General features: G+C 41.7%; 1 protein-coding gene across 12 annotated transcripts in view; it reads right to left on the bottom strand.

Annotated features, from left to right (window-relative positions):
• Positions 1-18,107, bottom strand: part of MAP7D2 (MAP7 domain containing 2) — a 50,622-nt gene that overhangs the window by 13,988 nt on the left and 18,527 nt on the right. For 2 of the 12 annotated variants that reach the window (XR_008330262.1, XM_053387083.1), the window contains exons 2-8: positions 11,107-11,184; positions 10,087-10,250; positions 7,277-7,391; positions 6,381-6,476; positions 4,458-4,568; positions 2,057-2,179; positions 1,098-1,246 (exon numbers count right to left, since the gene is read on the bottom strand). Coding sequence is in view for 11 of the 12 variants with exons in the window: in XM_053387083.1 (XP_053243058.1) it covers positions 1,098-1,246; positions 2,057-2,179; positions 4,458-4,568; positions 6,381-6,476; positions 7,277-7,391; positions 10,087-10,250; positions 11,107-11,184 (836 nt within the window). In the remaining variant the exon portion in view is untranslated. Of the gene's footprint in view, positions 1-1,097; positions 1,247-2,056; positions 2,180-4,457; positions 4,569-6,380; positions 6,477-7,276; positions 7,392-7,586; positions 7,800-10,086; positions 10,251-11,106; positions 11,185-18,107 lie in introns of those variants that run through there. The other 10 variants (XM_053387084.1, XM_053387085.1, XM_053387086.1 and 7 more) reach the window with 10 other exon arrangements.

The following is an 18,107-nucleotide window of genomic DNA, read 5'->3' as shown; positions in this document are numbered from 1 at the left end:
TGTATCCTATGTTTCCATGTTAAACTTTCAGTGTGACTTTTATTTCCAAACGTTAAACTAAAAATAACAGTACAATAAAATAAGGGGAATTCAAACCAACCGGAGTCCTATACATGCAACCATTTTAAAAACATGGTACCTTACTATTGCATGAATTACTCTTGATGAAGAAGAATCAAGCACATACATTATTCGAAGTACTGTAGTTATAACTAGAGCAAAATGTAGGTCGGCATAACCATGATCAAGCAGTTTGCACTATACAGAAATATATCTCTGGCATTTGACTATGTCTAGTGCTAACCCCTAGCCACCTGCTCTTATTATTAATTTATTCTTCTCAATACACATACTTGGGTATTATTGAAGAAGAAAAATACCACAGGGTGTTACTCTTATTGTTTTACCCTTGTGGTATTTGGTTAGTTATCAGGCAGAATTCTAAGAGCGCACCCTAGTGTCCACAAATATTATAAAATTAGAACTGTACATGAATGCATTGAAACATTTCCCTTCTTATTTGCAGTGCCACGCGGAGCTGAAACAAATACAAAACAAATCCTCTAGCAGCAAGGGAAAGTGCCAAAACCTACCCCAATTAAGCATTAGCTCTTACAAGCTAAACTATTTTTCTGCTGACTTAGGACGCAAGAAAGCAAGTTCAAATTTCAAAACAAATTATTTGTAGTGATGCACTCAGATTTTTTTTAAAAAAAAACCTTTAAAAGCACTGAAGCCAGCGCTTTAAAAGGTACAATGCACTGACGATTATATCCTTTTAAGTCGCAGATTCTTATAATCTAATTTAAAGTTTCAAAAAACTCTTCCCATCTGGGAAATATAGTATCACACCAGACACACAGACTCCCTAAATACTTGACCCTTCAGCTCAACATAACAGAACTTAGTGCAAGCATCACTGCTTATGAATATCTAGAGAGCAGAGGAATGGTTGCAACAGAATGGCTGGAAGCAGGAGAAACAGGGAGGCCATTTACTCTTTAAACACTGACCCACAGAATACCCAACAATCTTATAAATATACTTAAAAAATAAAAAGAGCATCTATCTTGGGTCCGGCCAAGTTTCAAGCCCACCTGTGGCACTTCTGCTGCAGTTGCTCCTTTCATTGCATCGGATGTTGACGCAGATGCTGCCTTCTTTTTCTCCATACTTCGAGTGGGCGAAGGCTTGTAAGGAGATTTAAGAGGGCTAGCTGGCGCTACACGAGGACAGATATGGAATACTAAAGAGTTATAGTACAATAGCCAGAGCAATAGGGAACATAGACAAAGAAAGCGAGGGCGGAAAAAAGGGGGGAGGAACAGCAATCTTTATTAGAAACAGAAAAACACAAACTGTTGAAATACATTAATAAACCGTATTTTCTCTCTTTATACAACCACCACACATTTACTGAAGTGCCTTCACTAAGCTTAAAAACTTTAGGCCATAGGAATAAATAGTTCTTCTATTGACAGGTTTTAATGATCGGGCCACTCCTAACAGATTAAAATCTCTTGTTGAGAATTATTTGCGTTATCGGTCAATGTTTCATGACCACTTTAGATTCAGAAACATGTCTAAAGTAGTATCCTAAGGACTGGAGAAATCAGCTCTAAAAGTGATACAAGGTACAGATATTACTAGTTTGATAACTAACCTTGAATCAGAGTAGTTCACTGGCTAGGAAATCACTGTCTTGTTTAGTGTTAGTAAAACTGCTTTTAAAGTCCTAGTATGTCATCTGAATGGATACTACTTAGACTCCTAGAAATTTGAGTTAAGCTTAACTATAAATCACTATTTAGACAATGTTTAAATTTATTTTGTTATTTGTTTACTTTCTAGCCAACCGAAATGTTACATTCTTCAACATAATTGCTAAGGCAACCAAGCAATAAAGCTCCTGGATAGAACTCTGCAGGTTTCCTTGTTTTTGAAGGATCATTATTACATGTGGAATAAGATTAATAAATTACCGGGGGTGGGGGGTGGGAATCTTGAATTATTTTTTTCTATGAGCCTAATACATTCCTTAAAACATTAGGTTTACCTGAATCACTGTATTGCTCAGAAAGCATTAATGTACTTCTGCTTCTGGCTAAAGAAGCTTGTGTGGGAGTCAATAGTCGAGAAATAATAAAGTTTTCCATTGGACTAAGGTGCATGCGATGAGCTGAAGAATGGAAACAAACGAAAAACATTAAGAAAAAAGCCACTTCAAAAAATTGCAAACAAATATAATGAATGGCCAAATGAAAATGAACGAAGGGGAAAAGAACAAATAACTGGGCATCTTTGAGAACTACAAATCCTTGGATTTAATTCTTCTTAGGAGGGCTCCGATTTTCAGTGTTTTAAGCCGAGTACCTTATGTGTTATTTGGTCTAACAAGCAGAATGGACATTAACGTATTAGCCTCCCTTATGATTTACCACACTTCTTCATTAATATACGAGACACATTTGTGTCGAAGGGTATGGTATATTATATGCAACGATATTGTAGGTTAGATAATGCTAGAACTATTAATGAATGCCTTGATTTATGAAGTGCTGCACCGAGGCAGCAGTTTCAGAGCAACAAGTGCTAGAATATTAATTCTAAACCATTTCTTCCAGTGTTGAAGTCAGCAATATTAGCACCCTGGCAGTTTGCCCTACTCCATGCTATACAGAGGGTTAAACTAATCTTCCAGCCCCTTTTTGCCTGCTAACTAATAAGCTTCCGGGTCATAAGAGCTGTGGAGTCCAGGACAAATGTGCACTGGCCATAGTTAGCAGTTAAGAGAAAGATTACCTAGCAAATGGGAGCAGAATCAGCTAGCTCTGCATTGAATGTCAGGCACAGGATTGGATGTTATACCCTATTTAGATCCATCGCTTCTACCATTATAGTGAAAACTGCTTAACAGGATCAGGTCGTAGGTAGGCTGTGATCCAAAACACACATGAATGGAATTAAGTTCCACAGAAAATTAATAGAATACCATTGTTGCACCAAAAAAAGCACCAAAAAAATGTTCACAACTCTAGGCTCAAATTAAGTTTACAACAGAAAAAAGCAAAAACTTCCTGTAAGCAGTGAAAAATGAAGATGAGGGGGAATAACTATTCTCTTAAGAATTATTTTACAATGGTACCTCAGGTTACATACGCTTCAGGTTACAAACGCTTCAGATTACAGACTCCGCTAACCCAGAAATAGTACCTCGGGTTAAGAACTTTGCTTCAGGATGAGAACAGAAATCGCGGAGCAGCGGCAGCAGGAGGCCCCATTAGCTAAAGTGATGCTTCAGGTTAAGAACAGTTTCAGGTTAAGAACAGACCTCCAGAACGAATTAAGTACGTAACCAGAGGTACCACTGTACTGTACTTAAATATTTTCCTGCTGGGTATTATTGCTGACATGGCATGGATTGCCAAAGCCCAGTAAATCTACCCTCAGACGTAGGTTATATCCATCCACTCCACTATAGAGGCCTATTTCTCCTCATACAAAACATGCCCAAGGAGCTCGCTCTTGCTTTCTTCTGTCTACAGCAGTCTCTCTCAGACTTCTTCAATATGGACCCTCTCTTCAAAACATGTCCCGTTCTGTTCTGCCCTGCCCCAGCCTAGCACAATGAGCATGCACAGAGTTTTGCGGACAGGCTGCTGTGCGTAAGGATCTATGCACCAGTATATAAATCTCAACACTGGCATTAGAAGACAAACAGAGCTGGATTGCTCTGATGTCTAGTCTTAAAATAACACACAGGCAACCATCATGAGAACAAAGCAGCTGCTCTTCTCCTACATGCAGCTAACTCCACAAATACTGTGTGGATCAGTGAGATTCAAGAGGCACGGGACAACCCTTTCCTAAAAGTTCCACAATTGCCTAGAAATCCACCTGCGCATCTACTGCGACGAGGTACTCCACATCCTCTGGGAGTGACCTGTCCTACAGCTTGAGTGCCACAGGTGTACAATGGAGGCCATCTATTAGCCATCCAAATTTTCCCCTAAGGGAAATACTTATTTCTTGGCATATCTGGTAATGAAAAATGTCAAAATTAAAAATCAAACCACTATGGTTGTAGGCTATACTTCTTAGAACTACTGAAATGGACGAGGTTTTAATCATAATAAATTTTATTTATACCTGAAGAGAGAGAGAAAAAGCGGCTTTGATGCCTGTTTTAAAATTTCAAGTTCCTACCTAAGCAATACCGAAATGTCTGAAAACAGGACTCTTCGTTTTCTAAGGGAAAGTTTCCTTAATATACTTAACCAAAAAAAGAAAAGTGAAGTGATTTCTGGTAAACATTACTGCCTTCAGAGGATTAACCAACTGATAAAGGAAGGGGCTGGGGGGCTGGGGATGGAGAAGAGAGAAAAAGAGAGATGCACTTTAAACACAAAAGGAGAGAGATCATTTCTGGTGCGACAATGAGCAGCACATTCACTTGCCTCTGTCAGGGGAACATGTTATTGTTGCTGTGGAGTGGGAGAGGCGCTTATTGATAGGCGACTCCATTTGCTTTGGCAGATTCATTGTAGAAGCTGAAAGTTTGTCACATGCTGCAGAGAGATGCATTGAAGACATTTACATTCATTCCACAGTGCCAAATGCTCCCACAGCTAACCTTTAATTTTGTTACTGTGGACCTTGTGAATGAATCAGCACAAAGAATAAAGCACATCTGATAAAATCCACAGGCTGGAGCTGCTCGCCCTGTCTGTCTGTGAGGTATAATTCAAGGCAGACTTTTGGCTTACAAACATTTCAGTGTTACAGTATGGCGTAAGATTATCTTATAGTGACTTGGGGGGGGGGGGGATAGTACTAAAGAACAACAAAAATGAATAAAAATTAACTCTACTTTTATTTAAGCAACAGTGATGCGACAAACATATCCTGCTTTTTGCCTACACCGTGTTGACGCTGGAAGACTTTCCACAATTTTCAAACAATTCAGAGCTCTAGAACAGTGTTGGGGAACCTGTGGCCCTCCAGTTAGGCTGCACTAAAACTCCCATCATCCTTGACCACTGATTATCCTGGATGGGACTAAAGGAAGGTGTGAAACTCTAGATGTTAAGAACATCAGGACACAGAAGTCAGAGGTTGGGCTCAAACCACCAAGCTTCTGGTTAACAGCCAGACACAATGACCCATAGGGCGACCTGACTAAGGAAGTCACAGAATCATACGAGTTTGTAGTGTTGGAAAGGACCCACAAGCGTCACCTAGTCCAACCCCCTGCAATGCAGGAATATTTTGCCCAATGTGGGGCTTGGACCCATGACCCTGAGATTAAGAGCTGCATGGGGGGTGGTCTGCAATTGTGTTATGTGCAACTCAGAAGACATGGAATCCCCATCTCTAGGTTCTAGGTGCACACCTGTAGAACTTGGGAGATGGCAGTGGATTGCACTCCCCTTGCTTACTTCTGCTTGGTCAAATGTACTGTGCAGGAGAGGGTCGTGTTGCTTCACTGTCACATTGCACTGCCCTATCCCTTCTACCTAGTGGAAACAGACCAATGATAGGGATGAAGCTACCTCCTTCTGCTAAGTTGGTTGGTTCTCCTTCCCTTCCATTCCATGACAATGCCCCCTGCACTTCACTATAGGAGGGCCAGGAGAACCCCCAGAACAGTCTTATTGGACTTAATTCAAAATAAGGGTTCAAATAACGATCCATTCTATTATTAGGTGATAGGTGCATGGCTCCTAAAGGTAACTGGGAATTAATTCTACTTGTTCATATTGTAACTTGTTCATTGTAACTGAAATGTTTTAAACTAGTCCCGTCCCCACCTAGAGAAGCTATTCAAAAGGCACACAGTACACATGGCATGTGTATGTCCCACATTAGGAAAAAAGGAAATGAACTTGACAACATCTAGTAGGAACAGGATTCAAATCACCATTATGACGTTGGAATGCCAAGCATGCATTGCTTCGTTTATAACAAAACAACAACACCAGACAGTGAAGTTCATGGGTGCAATCCACCAAGCCCTCTTGCCACAAAGCCTCCATTGCAACAGCATTTGTGTTGCACAAACTCTAAGCCAGGGGAGGGGAACCTGTAGCCCTCCAAATGTTGCAGGACTCCAACTCCCACCAGCCCTAGCCAGAACAGCCAATGGTAAGGGATGATGGAACTTGTAGTCCGGCGACATCTACATGGCCACAGGTTCCCCTCCCCGAAGAAATGGCAGCAGTGACGCTTGGGGGAACTGAATCCAGAATTTCTGGTAACAATGCTGTCAAGGATTGAACTGAAACAACAAAGAACACACAGGAAGTTAGGGGGGAGGACAAAATTGGTGGATGCGTTAAAAGTGATAAACGACACTATGGCACTGTGAGACTCTCAAATACCATTGGCGGAATCAGCAGCAGCAGTTGAGGCCACAGAGTCTGGAAGGAGGGTGTTGGCAGCTAAACCTAGAGGGGGTGGGGTATTTTCTGATTCACCTACACAACAACAGAAAAAATCAGAGCAAAGAGGTGATAGATCACATCAATAACATTAAAATCCCAAACAATATAGGAGGTATTTTAATAAGCCTGTTTCTGGAAATGTTAAGAGATTATCCTTCTCCTTTTTCTGTACTGCCTTGTGGGGAGGGGGGAGGAATCATACTAAAGACTTCAGCTTAAACAGGGATGCTTATACTTTTTGGGCAGCTGTATTATCACTTGGGAGATATTTCACATGAACAAAACCTATTAGGAAAAGCTGGTGAATTCACAACAAATTTAAATGATTTCTGAACAACATAAAAGCTAATACATGGTTGGTGGTTAAAAAAAAGGAAGCTTGCTTTGAAACGGAACCGAAAAGAGAGCAGCTAGAGAAAAAGGGTAAAGAGAACAATTCATTTCCAGCAGTAAATACTGCACAATCATGGAGAAGTCTCCCCTGAGATTTTAGGAGTGCCTGAGCTAAAAATAAATTGCGTTCTGCAATGTCACACAGAGCCTATAGCCATTGACAATGCAGTGGTTTATTTTCCATGGTGTCTTAATTCCCCCAACCCCACGCCCGGTATATAATCTGCGTAGAGAAACTTCGGCGTTGGCCCATTTCCAAGAAGATACCAGGGCATGAAATACAGTAAGCAGTCTCAAAATCCTTTTTTAAATGATGCACCTCGACAACCTCTCCCTCACACATCACAGTCTACTGTCACAACAGATTTTGCAGCTTTCTTTTTTTAATCCCGAGCCTTTGCAGTTTGGAATCTGCAATGCAGCCAGGCTGCTTCACTCACCATCTCTGTCGCCTGAGCCTGCAGCCAGTGCTCCTCCCCACGACCATCTCTTCTGTTTCTGCTCCAGCTGCTGACTTCTTTCCATGGATCTCCGCATCATAGCCTCTAATCGTTCCTAAGCAATTATTGCAGAAAGCAACAACAACTGAATCCAGGTCTGACTTTCTTAAAGAGCCCTTGTCACAGGGAGAGGGGGGAGAAAAAGACTCAATCTTTATTCCAGCTATACATACAAGCAGTGCTCAAAATGGTCCTTTTACCAATACTGTAAAGAGAAGTGAGGAAATAAGGCACTGGCATGTCCACTCACCTCAAAATATATGTATCCTTTGTCTGCAGTCACTACTGAGGTCAGTACAGAGGCTGAAGTTAGCAACACAAGTTACATCACCTCCAAGCATCTGCTCCTGCTGGCAAGATTGCTGCTGTGGCTCTGTCTGGGCTTAATTTGTTTAAGAATAATGCATGAGAAAGCATTAACTCTGTCATCTCAGCAGAGCTATGTCTTCTGCCTCAGTGGTGAGTTGCTGCAATGATTCCTTCCAATCACACAGAAACCTTCCTTTAATGTATGCAATCACCAGTTTGGTGGCGTTTTATTTTTATTTTTTTCAAAAAAAGCAACAACAACCTGAAAACCTGCTAAGCAGCTTAAGAATTAATGTTTTTTATTTACTATAGCTAGGTGTTTTCATTATTTTTTCCATTAGCTAAAATCGTGTCAAGTTTTTTTATGGGTGGGGGAAAGAAAAGAAACTCCATTTTCCTCCCCTCATAATTTCTCCTTCCAAGGGTGAGCCCTATAAATTGTCTTCCCACCCCCCACTCCACCCCCTGACCTGTTTCCCAAGTAACATTCCTTTGTCACACAGCAGATGGCAACCCTGGAATATGATACTGAACTCTCAGACCTGGCTTTTATATTCCATGGGTAGTATTTGTTTATCCTTGTGCAACGGAAGTGTTGCATTTGGAACAGGGAAACAATCATTCAAATCTTTGCTGAGTCACAAAGCTCACAGTCACAATCTCTCTGGATAATATACCTTACAGGATTGTTTTGAGGATAAAATAGAGTGACTTGACAGGAGGAAGGGCAAAATAAAAATACAGTAAATTCTCACATGGTAAATGAATTCTACATTTCACCGATATGGGATGGAGAGTAAGTGATTCAAGCATCCAGCCAGGGCATATGGTATAGTCCCCTTCATGGACCCATAAAACCCAAGACTGCAATGAGAGGGACAGCTTGTTTTAAGAGCACTGCACATGGCAAACCTATTCATCACAGAGAAGTGTTTTATCACTAACTGGTTAGCTTTCTACGTGTAGGGTGAACACTAACCTCAGGTGGCTTTATAACAAACGATACTCCTACTGGCAAGGTGAAGTTGTCAGTTTGCTTAGAAAGGCTTTCAGACTTTCAAGGAATAACGTAGATCCACTTCTGGGAACTGAACTAGTGATCCAATAACTTACACATCAACTGCAAAGCTGGTAAACAATGACTTGTTCTTTGTTACTTTTGTACAAAACCTAGCACATATTAGGCATGGGCCTGAATAATAAATCCTCATGATAAAGGACAAAAGGGTCACTTATCAATATGCTGTCCAGGTTAAGCCTTTTGTGACTTAGAGAAACTGGTAGTCATTTAGGACGTTCATAAGCCAAACCCAAAGACTAAACTGCACCTCAAAGGCCAAGCACTTATTGGTTCAGAATGTAACCCAGTCAACTCTCACTATTACCAAAAAACTGCATCAAGGAGGAAGAGCCATAGCATGCTTTTCTAAAAAACTCAAAAATGACTTGTCCCCCCCCCCCACCTTCCTCAATGCATCAATGTTCACAGAAACAGCTCTAGACAACCAACCTTAACCTACAATTTTGGAAGTCAAAGGAAAGATGGCAGAGGTTCAACTTCCCACTGCTCCCAAGTTAGAGCAACCATCCACCATGAACTCAAGTCTCTCCAGGCCCCAACTGTGCCCATGCAGTCAGTGATCCATTATTATCCAGAGCAACAACTCCTATGCCCATCTCTCAGTGACACCCAACTTCCAGATCTAGACATGCTGCAGCAGCTTGCCTACCTACACCTCGTTCCTGCCTGTCGCATTTGGTACCCTGTGTCACAAAGGCCTGTCTAGCATCTTAATGGCACCAGACAGTTTACTGTCACTTGGTGGCATCTCTCTGCACACCACTCTTCAGCAAAAAGAGCCACAGCTATTTTAAAAAAAACACACCTCATACTTGCAGCTGAATTGCTAGCTGGTTCTTACTACTGATCTCTACATCTACAGCTTGGCCTTCTGTTCCTCAGCATCTTCCTCTTGTTAACCCATACACACTTGCCTCTATGTGAGTCCTATGGACATGCATCTATCTGCAATCCAGGAAGCAATGGATTGACTTTGTTGGTATGCATGCACTGCACTAACCTCACTTCCACCTCCTCCTCCTCTACCTGTCGGTAAGTAGCTGTGAAGCAGCCGATTAAAGGTCAGGTCAGCACCTACCCCACCAAGCTGCCCCCTACTGAGAGAGGGTGTGTGTGTGTATGAGTGTGTGACTGCTTGTAAGCACGTATGTGTACAAAAAGAGCAAGAGAGGGAAAGAGGGTTGGGGAACGTGCATTTGTGACAAGGGGTGGCACAGGCGAATATTTTTTTTTCATTTTGATGAGGTATTTTGTTTTGCCCCACCTCCTATAGTAATGTGGCTCCCAGAAGGTTGGGCATGCTCCAAACCAGCTGAAACAGGTCCCCACCTCCAGTACAGGATGCTAAAGCACTGCGTACCTCTTCTTCTCTGAGCTTCTGTCTTCTCTTTTCTTCAACAGCCGCCCTTTTCTGCTCCTCCCTCTGCCTCTGCTCCTCCAGCTTCCTCCATCGTTCTTCTATTTGCTTTTCATACTGAAGCTTTGCTCTCCTTTCTTTTTCCAAGATTTGCTGTTCCCTGGCAGCTTCAATAAAGAGAGAAATTCTCCTATTCTGATGTAGAATACAATTCTATGAAGTGCCATACATATTGAAAGAGAATGACGCAGCAGACAAAAAGGAAGTCTTGGTCCACTAGCGTGGCTTAGGTTTTTTTAAAGTGCAAATGTACATTCTCTGTCTCTCACACACACTGAAGCAATCAAATGGTTCAACTTTTCTAAATCGTTAAGTGGAAAATTCAGTAACAATTGATAACCTTGGACATAAATGAAAGTAAAGCTTTCCTCAAACACGTAAGCAGCTAACTGGAGAAGTCCACCACCCTACATGGGCTGAAACATGTAGCACCAAGTCCAAAGAGGCAGAAATAATAAAACCAGATCTATACTTCCCCTTCTGCTCCTGCATTGCTGCTGCTTACTTCCCATGTGCTGGTACCCAAATTGCCACTACAGCCATTGGCATGAGCCCTCATGCTTCACAAATATTAGAGCTGATACCACCAACAGACTGGAAGGTGAGAGGCTGAGGTTGGGGGGGGGTGAATGTTGTATGGAAGAGTACCTAAGAACTTTTGTTCTTGCCAAGAACCTTCCCAAGCCAAACTATCCTAAATAGCCTGGCCTAGCAGGGCACAGCCAGAGGAGGAGGTCTATGCAGTTGATGCTTAGCAGTCCCTGTTTTATTTTTTCAAAAAATAAATGCCTCTGGTTCTAAACTGAGAAAACAGGCCAGAGCCATCGTCAGTGCAGGAAAGACTAGTGAACATGCCCCCAACCTCTGGAAAATTAGGCTTAAAGCCTGCCACCTAGATCGTCAAGGATGCCTTCCCAGAATGGGCAGTCCAGCTACATCCAAGGAAGAAAAGTGTCAACTTACCAAGATACTTTTCCCTTTCTTCTCTTCTTTCCCTGGCTAGTCTTTGTCTTTCGTCAGTTTTCAGAAACCCATCTACAGCTAATAAACATCAAAAGAGGAAAAATCCATTTTAGCAGAATCACAGCAAGTACCTAAAAACTAGTTAAATTTTTTTATCTTGTTTTTATAAGGATTCCAACTGTCACATTTTTGCTAAAATTTAACAACACAAGAGTAGCCTAATCAGTATTTACAGGACAAACCACTCAGCAAAAAAAATCAAACACACTTAGTGTTACAATTTTTGTCTAGTTTCACTTATCTCCTGTAAGGTCTGTTTTAGAATAGCATCATATAAAGCAGGGGTCAGCAAACCTTTTCAGCAGGGGGCCGGTCCACTGTCTCTCAGACCTTGTGGGGGGCCAGACTATATTTTTTTGGGGGGATGAACGAATTCCTATGCCCCACAAATAACCCAGAGATGCATTTTAAATAAAAGCACACATTCTACTCATGTAAAAACACGCTGATTCCTGGACCGTCCGCGGGCCGGATTTAGAAGGTGATTGGGCCGGATCTGGCCCTCGGGTCTTAGTTTGCCCACCCATTATATAAAGCATGTTACAGTCATCCAACCTAGATATTACTTGTAAAAAGATGCAGAACACATTAAAAAAAAACCCAACTTTCAGTCGGAAGACTCTGAACGCAACTATTAGTAAAGCTTCCAACCTCTTGCCTGAGGGCGAGGACTTCCGGGTTAGCGCCATCATCTAATGGCGGATTCCCTCCGAGCTCCGGAGGGAATCTGCTCAACAGGGGTCGGGTCCTGCTGCAGCGGCGACGCGGGGACCCTTAGAAACCACAGGCGCTGAAGCCTGTGGACCTGGTGACTCGGTGGGCACCATTTGCGCGCCCCCCCGACCCGCAAAGAAGCCTTTTTAAAGGCTTCGGAACGGGGGACAGGAGTGGCGTGGTGCTGAGAGTTCGACTGCTTCCCCTGCTGAGTGAAGCCGCATGCCATGGATGGAGAGCGCTAACTTCTTCTTTTGAACATTTGGATTAAAAGTAACGACCCGTGAGTAACATGGTAATTGGACTTAAAAGGGAAATTTATTTCTGGGAATTCGGCAAGATCGGGCAAGGTGCTTAAAAGGAAGTCAGCCTACCCGCCTTGTAAACATTGTAAAGCAAGGATTTTATTACTAAGGTTGTGTGAACGCCTTTCTTTTTGTGGAAAAGAGCAATTAACTTTATATTGGGCCAATTTAAGTGACTGTGCTGGAGGATAAGAGAACGGAATTCACCCCTCCCCCAAAACCCGGGAGCGATCGGGGAGAGAGCCTGCGGAAGAGGTTTATAGATTTTGACAGCTGTCAAACTAGCTGTCAAAGTTGGGGGGGAAAAAGGAGAACTGTGTCTCTGCTGTCTTTGCTGGTTACATTTGATACAATTTGGTAACAAACTGTTAAAAATAAAGAAGAAAAGGTTAATTTGTCATAAAGTAACTAGAATCCCTCTAGAGGGGGTCCAGGACATTACAAAAATGGCTGTAAGTGGAAAAATACTGGCTGAACTGGAAAAGACCTTTCGTCTCTTGGGAAGTCTACAGGAGCAGACAAATGTTTTGACTATGAATGTAATAACAATGAAGGGAACAGTAAACAAAATTGCTGAACCTGGAAAGGATATGACTCAAGCTCCTGCAGATGAACAGGGAAGTGTTGTTGCTGATCCAAAAATCCTTATAGCCAAACAGGAGAAAGAGTCTGAGTCATTTAAAGAGGAACATGAGAAAGAAGGAGGCGCTGGGATGTTGCAGATGACTAAAGAGAGCCAGAGGCCTGTTAAGTTGGAAATAATGGAAAATAAGAACATGACGATGAAAGTTTGGTTGGAAGTGAAGAATGGAAATTGGAGAGATCTCCTCTTATGGGGATCTGAAGACATATGGAATATAAATATGGCCAATGTTGAATTTGGAGCCTTTGGGACATCTGGACTTATGAGAAGTAAGAAACAAGATTTTGGCTCCATTGTTAAATATGGAGGTCTGGCTGGAAGAAATGTGGACCTTATTGGAACAGAGCCTCTTCGAGATTCGGAATCTAAAATAAAGGACTATCAAGAAAACCGGCAGAGAGAAATTGAGAGAGGGTTAAGTGCCTCGGATGTGAGATCGCCAGGCTGATTTTGGATGGACTGATGGACTTTGGTTGGGGATCAAACCGGGAAAGGGGGTGGTAGGGCTTCGGGAATCCAAAGGGTGTAAAAATATAATTCTGTTTTAATTAAGTTGGTTTTTGCCACTAACACAAAAATGGGGAATTTGGGGAGAGATTTAGGGCCGACCTTAGCTAAAGATTGTCAAGTTTAAGTGTTGGTGCATAAAGACTGAGATTTTTAAGTTTAAATAGGTTAATTAAATTGATGGAGGAATTTAGGAAAAGTAGGTTAAGAATAAGTTTTGAAATATAAAGATTGAGGTTTAGAAGTTAAAATTTGATTAAGTAAATGGAATTAGAGGAAATAAGGTAAAGTGGGAGGGATAAAAATTGCTGAGCTAAAAATTGAAATTGGAATACAAGAAGGGCAGGTGTGGGGAAGTCAAGGAAATTGGGTATGGAATGTAATTAAGGTAAACTTTTTTAACTGTTGTTTTTTCTTCTTCTTTTCTTTTTTCTTTCTTCTTTTTTTTCTTTTCTGTATTTCTTTTATACTCTTTTTTGAAAATTTCAATAAACATAATTTAAAAAAAACAAACAACCTCTTGCCTAAGGGCAATATGTTTGTGTGTGTAGCAATACCAAACAGGATGAGATCAACACTGGTTTGCTAATCCTTATAATAAAGTTCAAGTACATATTGCTTAGCAATGATACCTACACACCTGAAAATATCTTTCCAATTGTGGTTAGATCCTCCACACTTTTTCCAGACTATAAAGTGCATTCGATTTTCTTCACAGCCTAGCAGTCTTCTTTGAAAAGACCAAGAGTCTTATGTGCAGACATTTCATTTAATGTATTTTGTTCAACACTTGTATGTTTGTGTCTGTTATCTGCACTGCTTTCTGATTTTAATGCTGACTTTACTATTTGTGGCCCTACACTTTTCGCCCCGATCAAAGAGCGTTTGAATTAAACAAGGATTGCCTCAATATACACTACTAAAAATATTTGTACATGTTCTTCCCATTCCTCTCATTCTTTAAAGACAAGGCATAAAAAATTTCTTAACTTACAGCATCCACTGAAAGGAAATACATCTCCCTCCCTTATGCACATTTTTTTTCAGCCACCTCATTTTTTAAAATCAACATGAATTGCATCTTGGCAATTAATTGTAATTTTTCTATAACTGAACATTACTTTACATGAGCAAACAGGAATGTGTTATTGCTTTACCAACAGCCCAAATCTACACTTGTCTGCTCAGATGTAAATCCCACTTAATTTAATGGGGGTTACTGTTACGTAACAGCATACAGGACTGCAGCCAAGTCACCAAGATAAGGGTTCAATTTCAGTGTGCCTAGTTTACTCAGCAGAATAAACACAGTCAACATGAATGACTTAAAAATTCTGGAGTCTAGTTACATGATACAATGGATCAAATAGGAAAAGATTAAAAGCTTGGGCATTTCTTCCTCCAAAATTCCAAAGCCCACTAAGATACTATTAACTTACTATGTGTTTTGTTTTTAATTGTTATGATGTAACTTTAATTTCTTGTAAGCAAACAGACAGAAAATTGTATCCATAATATCATTTATATAAACATACTGTTGATTGCAAATTGTTCTGCCATAATCCTTGGGTTATTGACTATTATAAACAATGAAGGAATCTTGGTGGAAACCCTACGTTTCTTGCATTTAGTAGTCTCAGGATGACCCCATGTGGCCATAGCAGAGATTTGCACCTCATCATTTCCTTTGGGGCTGGGACCAGAAATTCAACCAATGCAGTAACTTAGGAATCTGCTTTATTTTTACAGGGACAAATCACACGGAAATGTTTATAAGTGTGTCATCCAGAAGTATTACAACAATCAGCATACTAATCTACTCAAGGGGGAAAAATTGGTGCTTAATATTGGCATCGGGTGATTATTTTTTTTAACATAATCATAAAGCTACTGTAATACCAGTCTAAAGAATTACATAAGGTTTAAACTTGCACTTTTAAAAGAATATTATCAACATAAGAAGAATCTGCTCAATCAGGCCAATGGCCCATCTAGTCCAGCATCCTCTTCTCACAGCGACCAGCCAGATGCCTGGTGGAAACTCATAAGCAGGACCTGTGCACAAGAGCACTCTTAGTGTGTGGGTGGGAGCTGGGGGGGATTCACATCTGGCAAGCAATGTGGCCCTTGGGTTTCAGATAGAACATGGGTAGACAAGTCTAGAAAGTCTGGGGCACAAATTTTTATGGCCCCCTAACGTCTAAGGGTCTAAGATGGCTTATTTACCAGAAGTCATGTACAGCGGTACCTTGGTTTGCATACGTCTTGGTTTGCATATGTTTTGGATTACAAACACGTCAAACCCAGAAGTTGTGGTTCGAGGACCCGATCCCCGCAAAGTGGAATGAAAACACAAGGACACGGGATATAAGGTTAATGGGCAAGAAAAGGCCACAACTTTATTGATTACAGCAAGTGAAAAGGTATTGGCTTACGCACTGGATTACGTCAGCTGACTCCACCCACTCAGAGAGGGGTGAGTCTAAAACAAGGGGGTTTATTCACCAGTAGGTGGAGCCTGTTGATGCTAATCCAACTATAAGCTCTCCCCTGATGTTACCGAGGGTCGTGCCATGGCCTCCCGCCACACAGGCATCGGACAGAATACACGACCGCCGGATTCCTTTAACGGAATACCCAAAATTGAAGGTGTAGGCGATGGCCACACCTAGTCCTTCGACACGGGCAAGCTGGCAGAAGGCACTCTCAGAAAACGCGGGGGAGGCACTGTTCAACACACACGCAGATCTGCGCACACACACACAGTAGCAGACCCAAAGTCGGGCTGCCCGGCCGGCAGGGAGTTGCACGATCGCTAAAGGGGGTTGTGATCGCTCCGACCCAAACGAAGAGAAAATTAGGTGTATTTAAACCTAATATGCACAGACTAAGCCAACCCGCAGCGGGAGAACACGAAACCCCCTTTTCAGCCCCGAAGCAATATACTTCTCTGTCTTCAGTGAGCTCTGTGATGACCTCTTGACTTGCGACGGGTCGACGAAAAGTGAGGCCGGGAGGCTGGCGCCGCAGCAATTTAGGCTGCTGTACACGCCCCCTTGTAGCCACCTGGTTGGGTGCCTGGCCGTGGGCGTGGGCACCAGCCAGGTGAGTGGGAGACAGGGGGCAAACGCCCCCTGCTTGAGGCGGAGACGGCTCCCGCCCACAACCACTCCCCTCTCTGGCAGGAGGAGAGTCTTTCGTGTCGCCGTTTGCAACCTTTTTTTGGATTACAACCCTTTTTTGGGGGGGGGAGGCCCCACTGGCAAAAGCGTGCCTTGGGTTACAACCTGTTTTGGTTTACAAACAGATCATGGTTGTAAACCAAGGTACCACTGTATTCAATGTTAACTCTGAAAGTGTACCCTCGATTCTGACCGAACTAAGCCACCTTGAGCACAATATACGTTAGGCTTAGTTTGGTCAGAATTGAGTATACATTTCCAGAATTAACACTAAATACTGTATTTTTCTGTGTATAACACGCTCCCGTGTATAAGATGACCCCTACTTTTAGGGACTCCAATTTAAGAAAATAGAGTGAGATGGCCCAGAGTTGTTCAGCTTTTGGGGAGGATTGCCCAGAGTTGTTGACCTTTTTTGGGAGGGGAATGCCGAATAACACTCACAAAACTCACTCAAACAGTCCAACTGCATACCTAGACGGGCAACGGCTATATATTTAAAGAACTTACTGCTGTTGGTCTTAATGTTTTTAGCAATGTGCTCTTCAATTTTTTTAGTAGCATTCCTTACTGTCTGCTTACATTTTGGAGGGGGCCAAACTTTGTGTTCCTAGAGATGTTGTGAGGATAAAATGCGGTGGAATGGGGAGTGGAAGAAACAGGCATGCTACCTTGGGCTCCTAGGAGAAAGATGAAGGATAAATGTAATGAGTGAAAATATAAACTGCAGATTAGCAGAATCTGAAAATGGTCTGCTTAATGAACGAACAAATGGTGAAATCAAGCAAGATGATATTCTGAAACTTCAATTCATTTCAGGAGACCCTGCTAGGAGGTTAGGCTTCATGTATCTAAGAATACGTATGAAACCCACTGTCAGATTTTGGCTTATTCGATGTCATACTATATTAAGAACCAATTAAATCACTGTGGGTCACTAAGCTTTCAAATTTTAGAAGTTGTGTTAAATACAGAGCTATGACAGTCTGCTCTAGATTGTCAAGATATATATAAAACACTTTCAGCTGCTGAATAACTGCAACAAGACATAGAAGACTACTACAAGTGAAAAGACTGAGGAGAACCATTTTCTTTCAGTCACTAATTTACAAACTGCACAAGTCCAGAGTATATCAAATAAATGAATAGATGCATCTTTTTTTGCTTGCTTAACCAACACTACTCTTTTAGTACACTAATTCCATACAGAAGGATCATCAAGTTTAAAATACTATGCAACATCCATACTATTTTATTCATCCGTACTGTGTGCCTGTTACCAGCTTGCTCAACTTTGCCTCGGTTTACACATGGGCTTATTATGTCTAGGTTTGATAACTGTAATACACCTTACATGGGGCTGCCCTTGAAGACAGTTTGGATATTACAACTGGTGCTGAATGCAGCAGCCAGAACACTAGGTGTTTGGATCATGTAACACTTATTCTGTGCCATTTATGCTAGCTGCCTATTTGTTTCTGGGCTCAATTTAGGATGCTGCTTTTATCCTTTAACATTCTAAACCAATGCTGGGGAACCTTTGGTCCTTCAGAAGTTTCTGGACCACAGCTCCTACCATAACTAACCATT

Source organism: Podarcis raffonei, chromosome 4 (genome assembly GCF_027172205.1).
Source record: "Podarcis raffonei isolate rPodRaf1 chromosome 4, rPodRaf1.pri, whole genome shotgun sequence".
Classification (NCBI taxonomy): Eukaryota; Metazoa; Chordata; class Lepidosauria; order Squamata; family Lacertidae; genus Podarcis; species Podarcis raffonei.
This window is presented reverse-complemented; position numbering and strand designations above follow the sequence as displayed.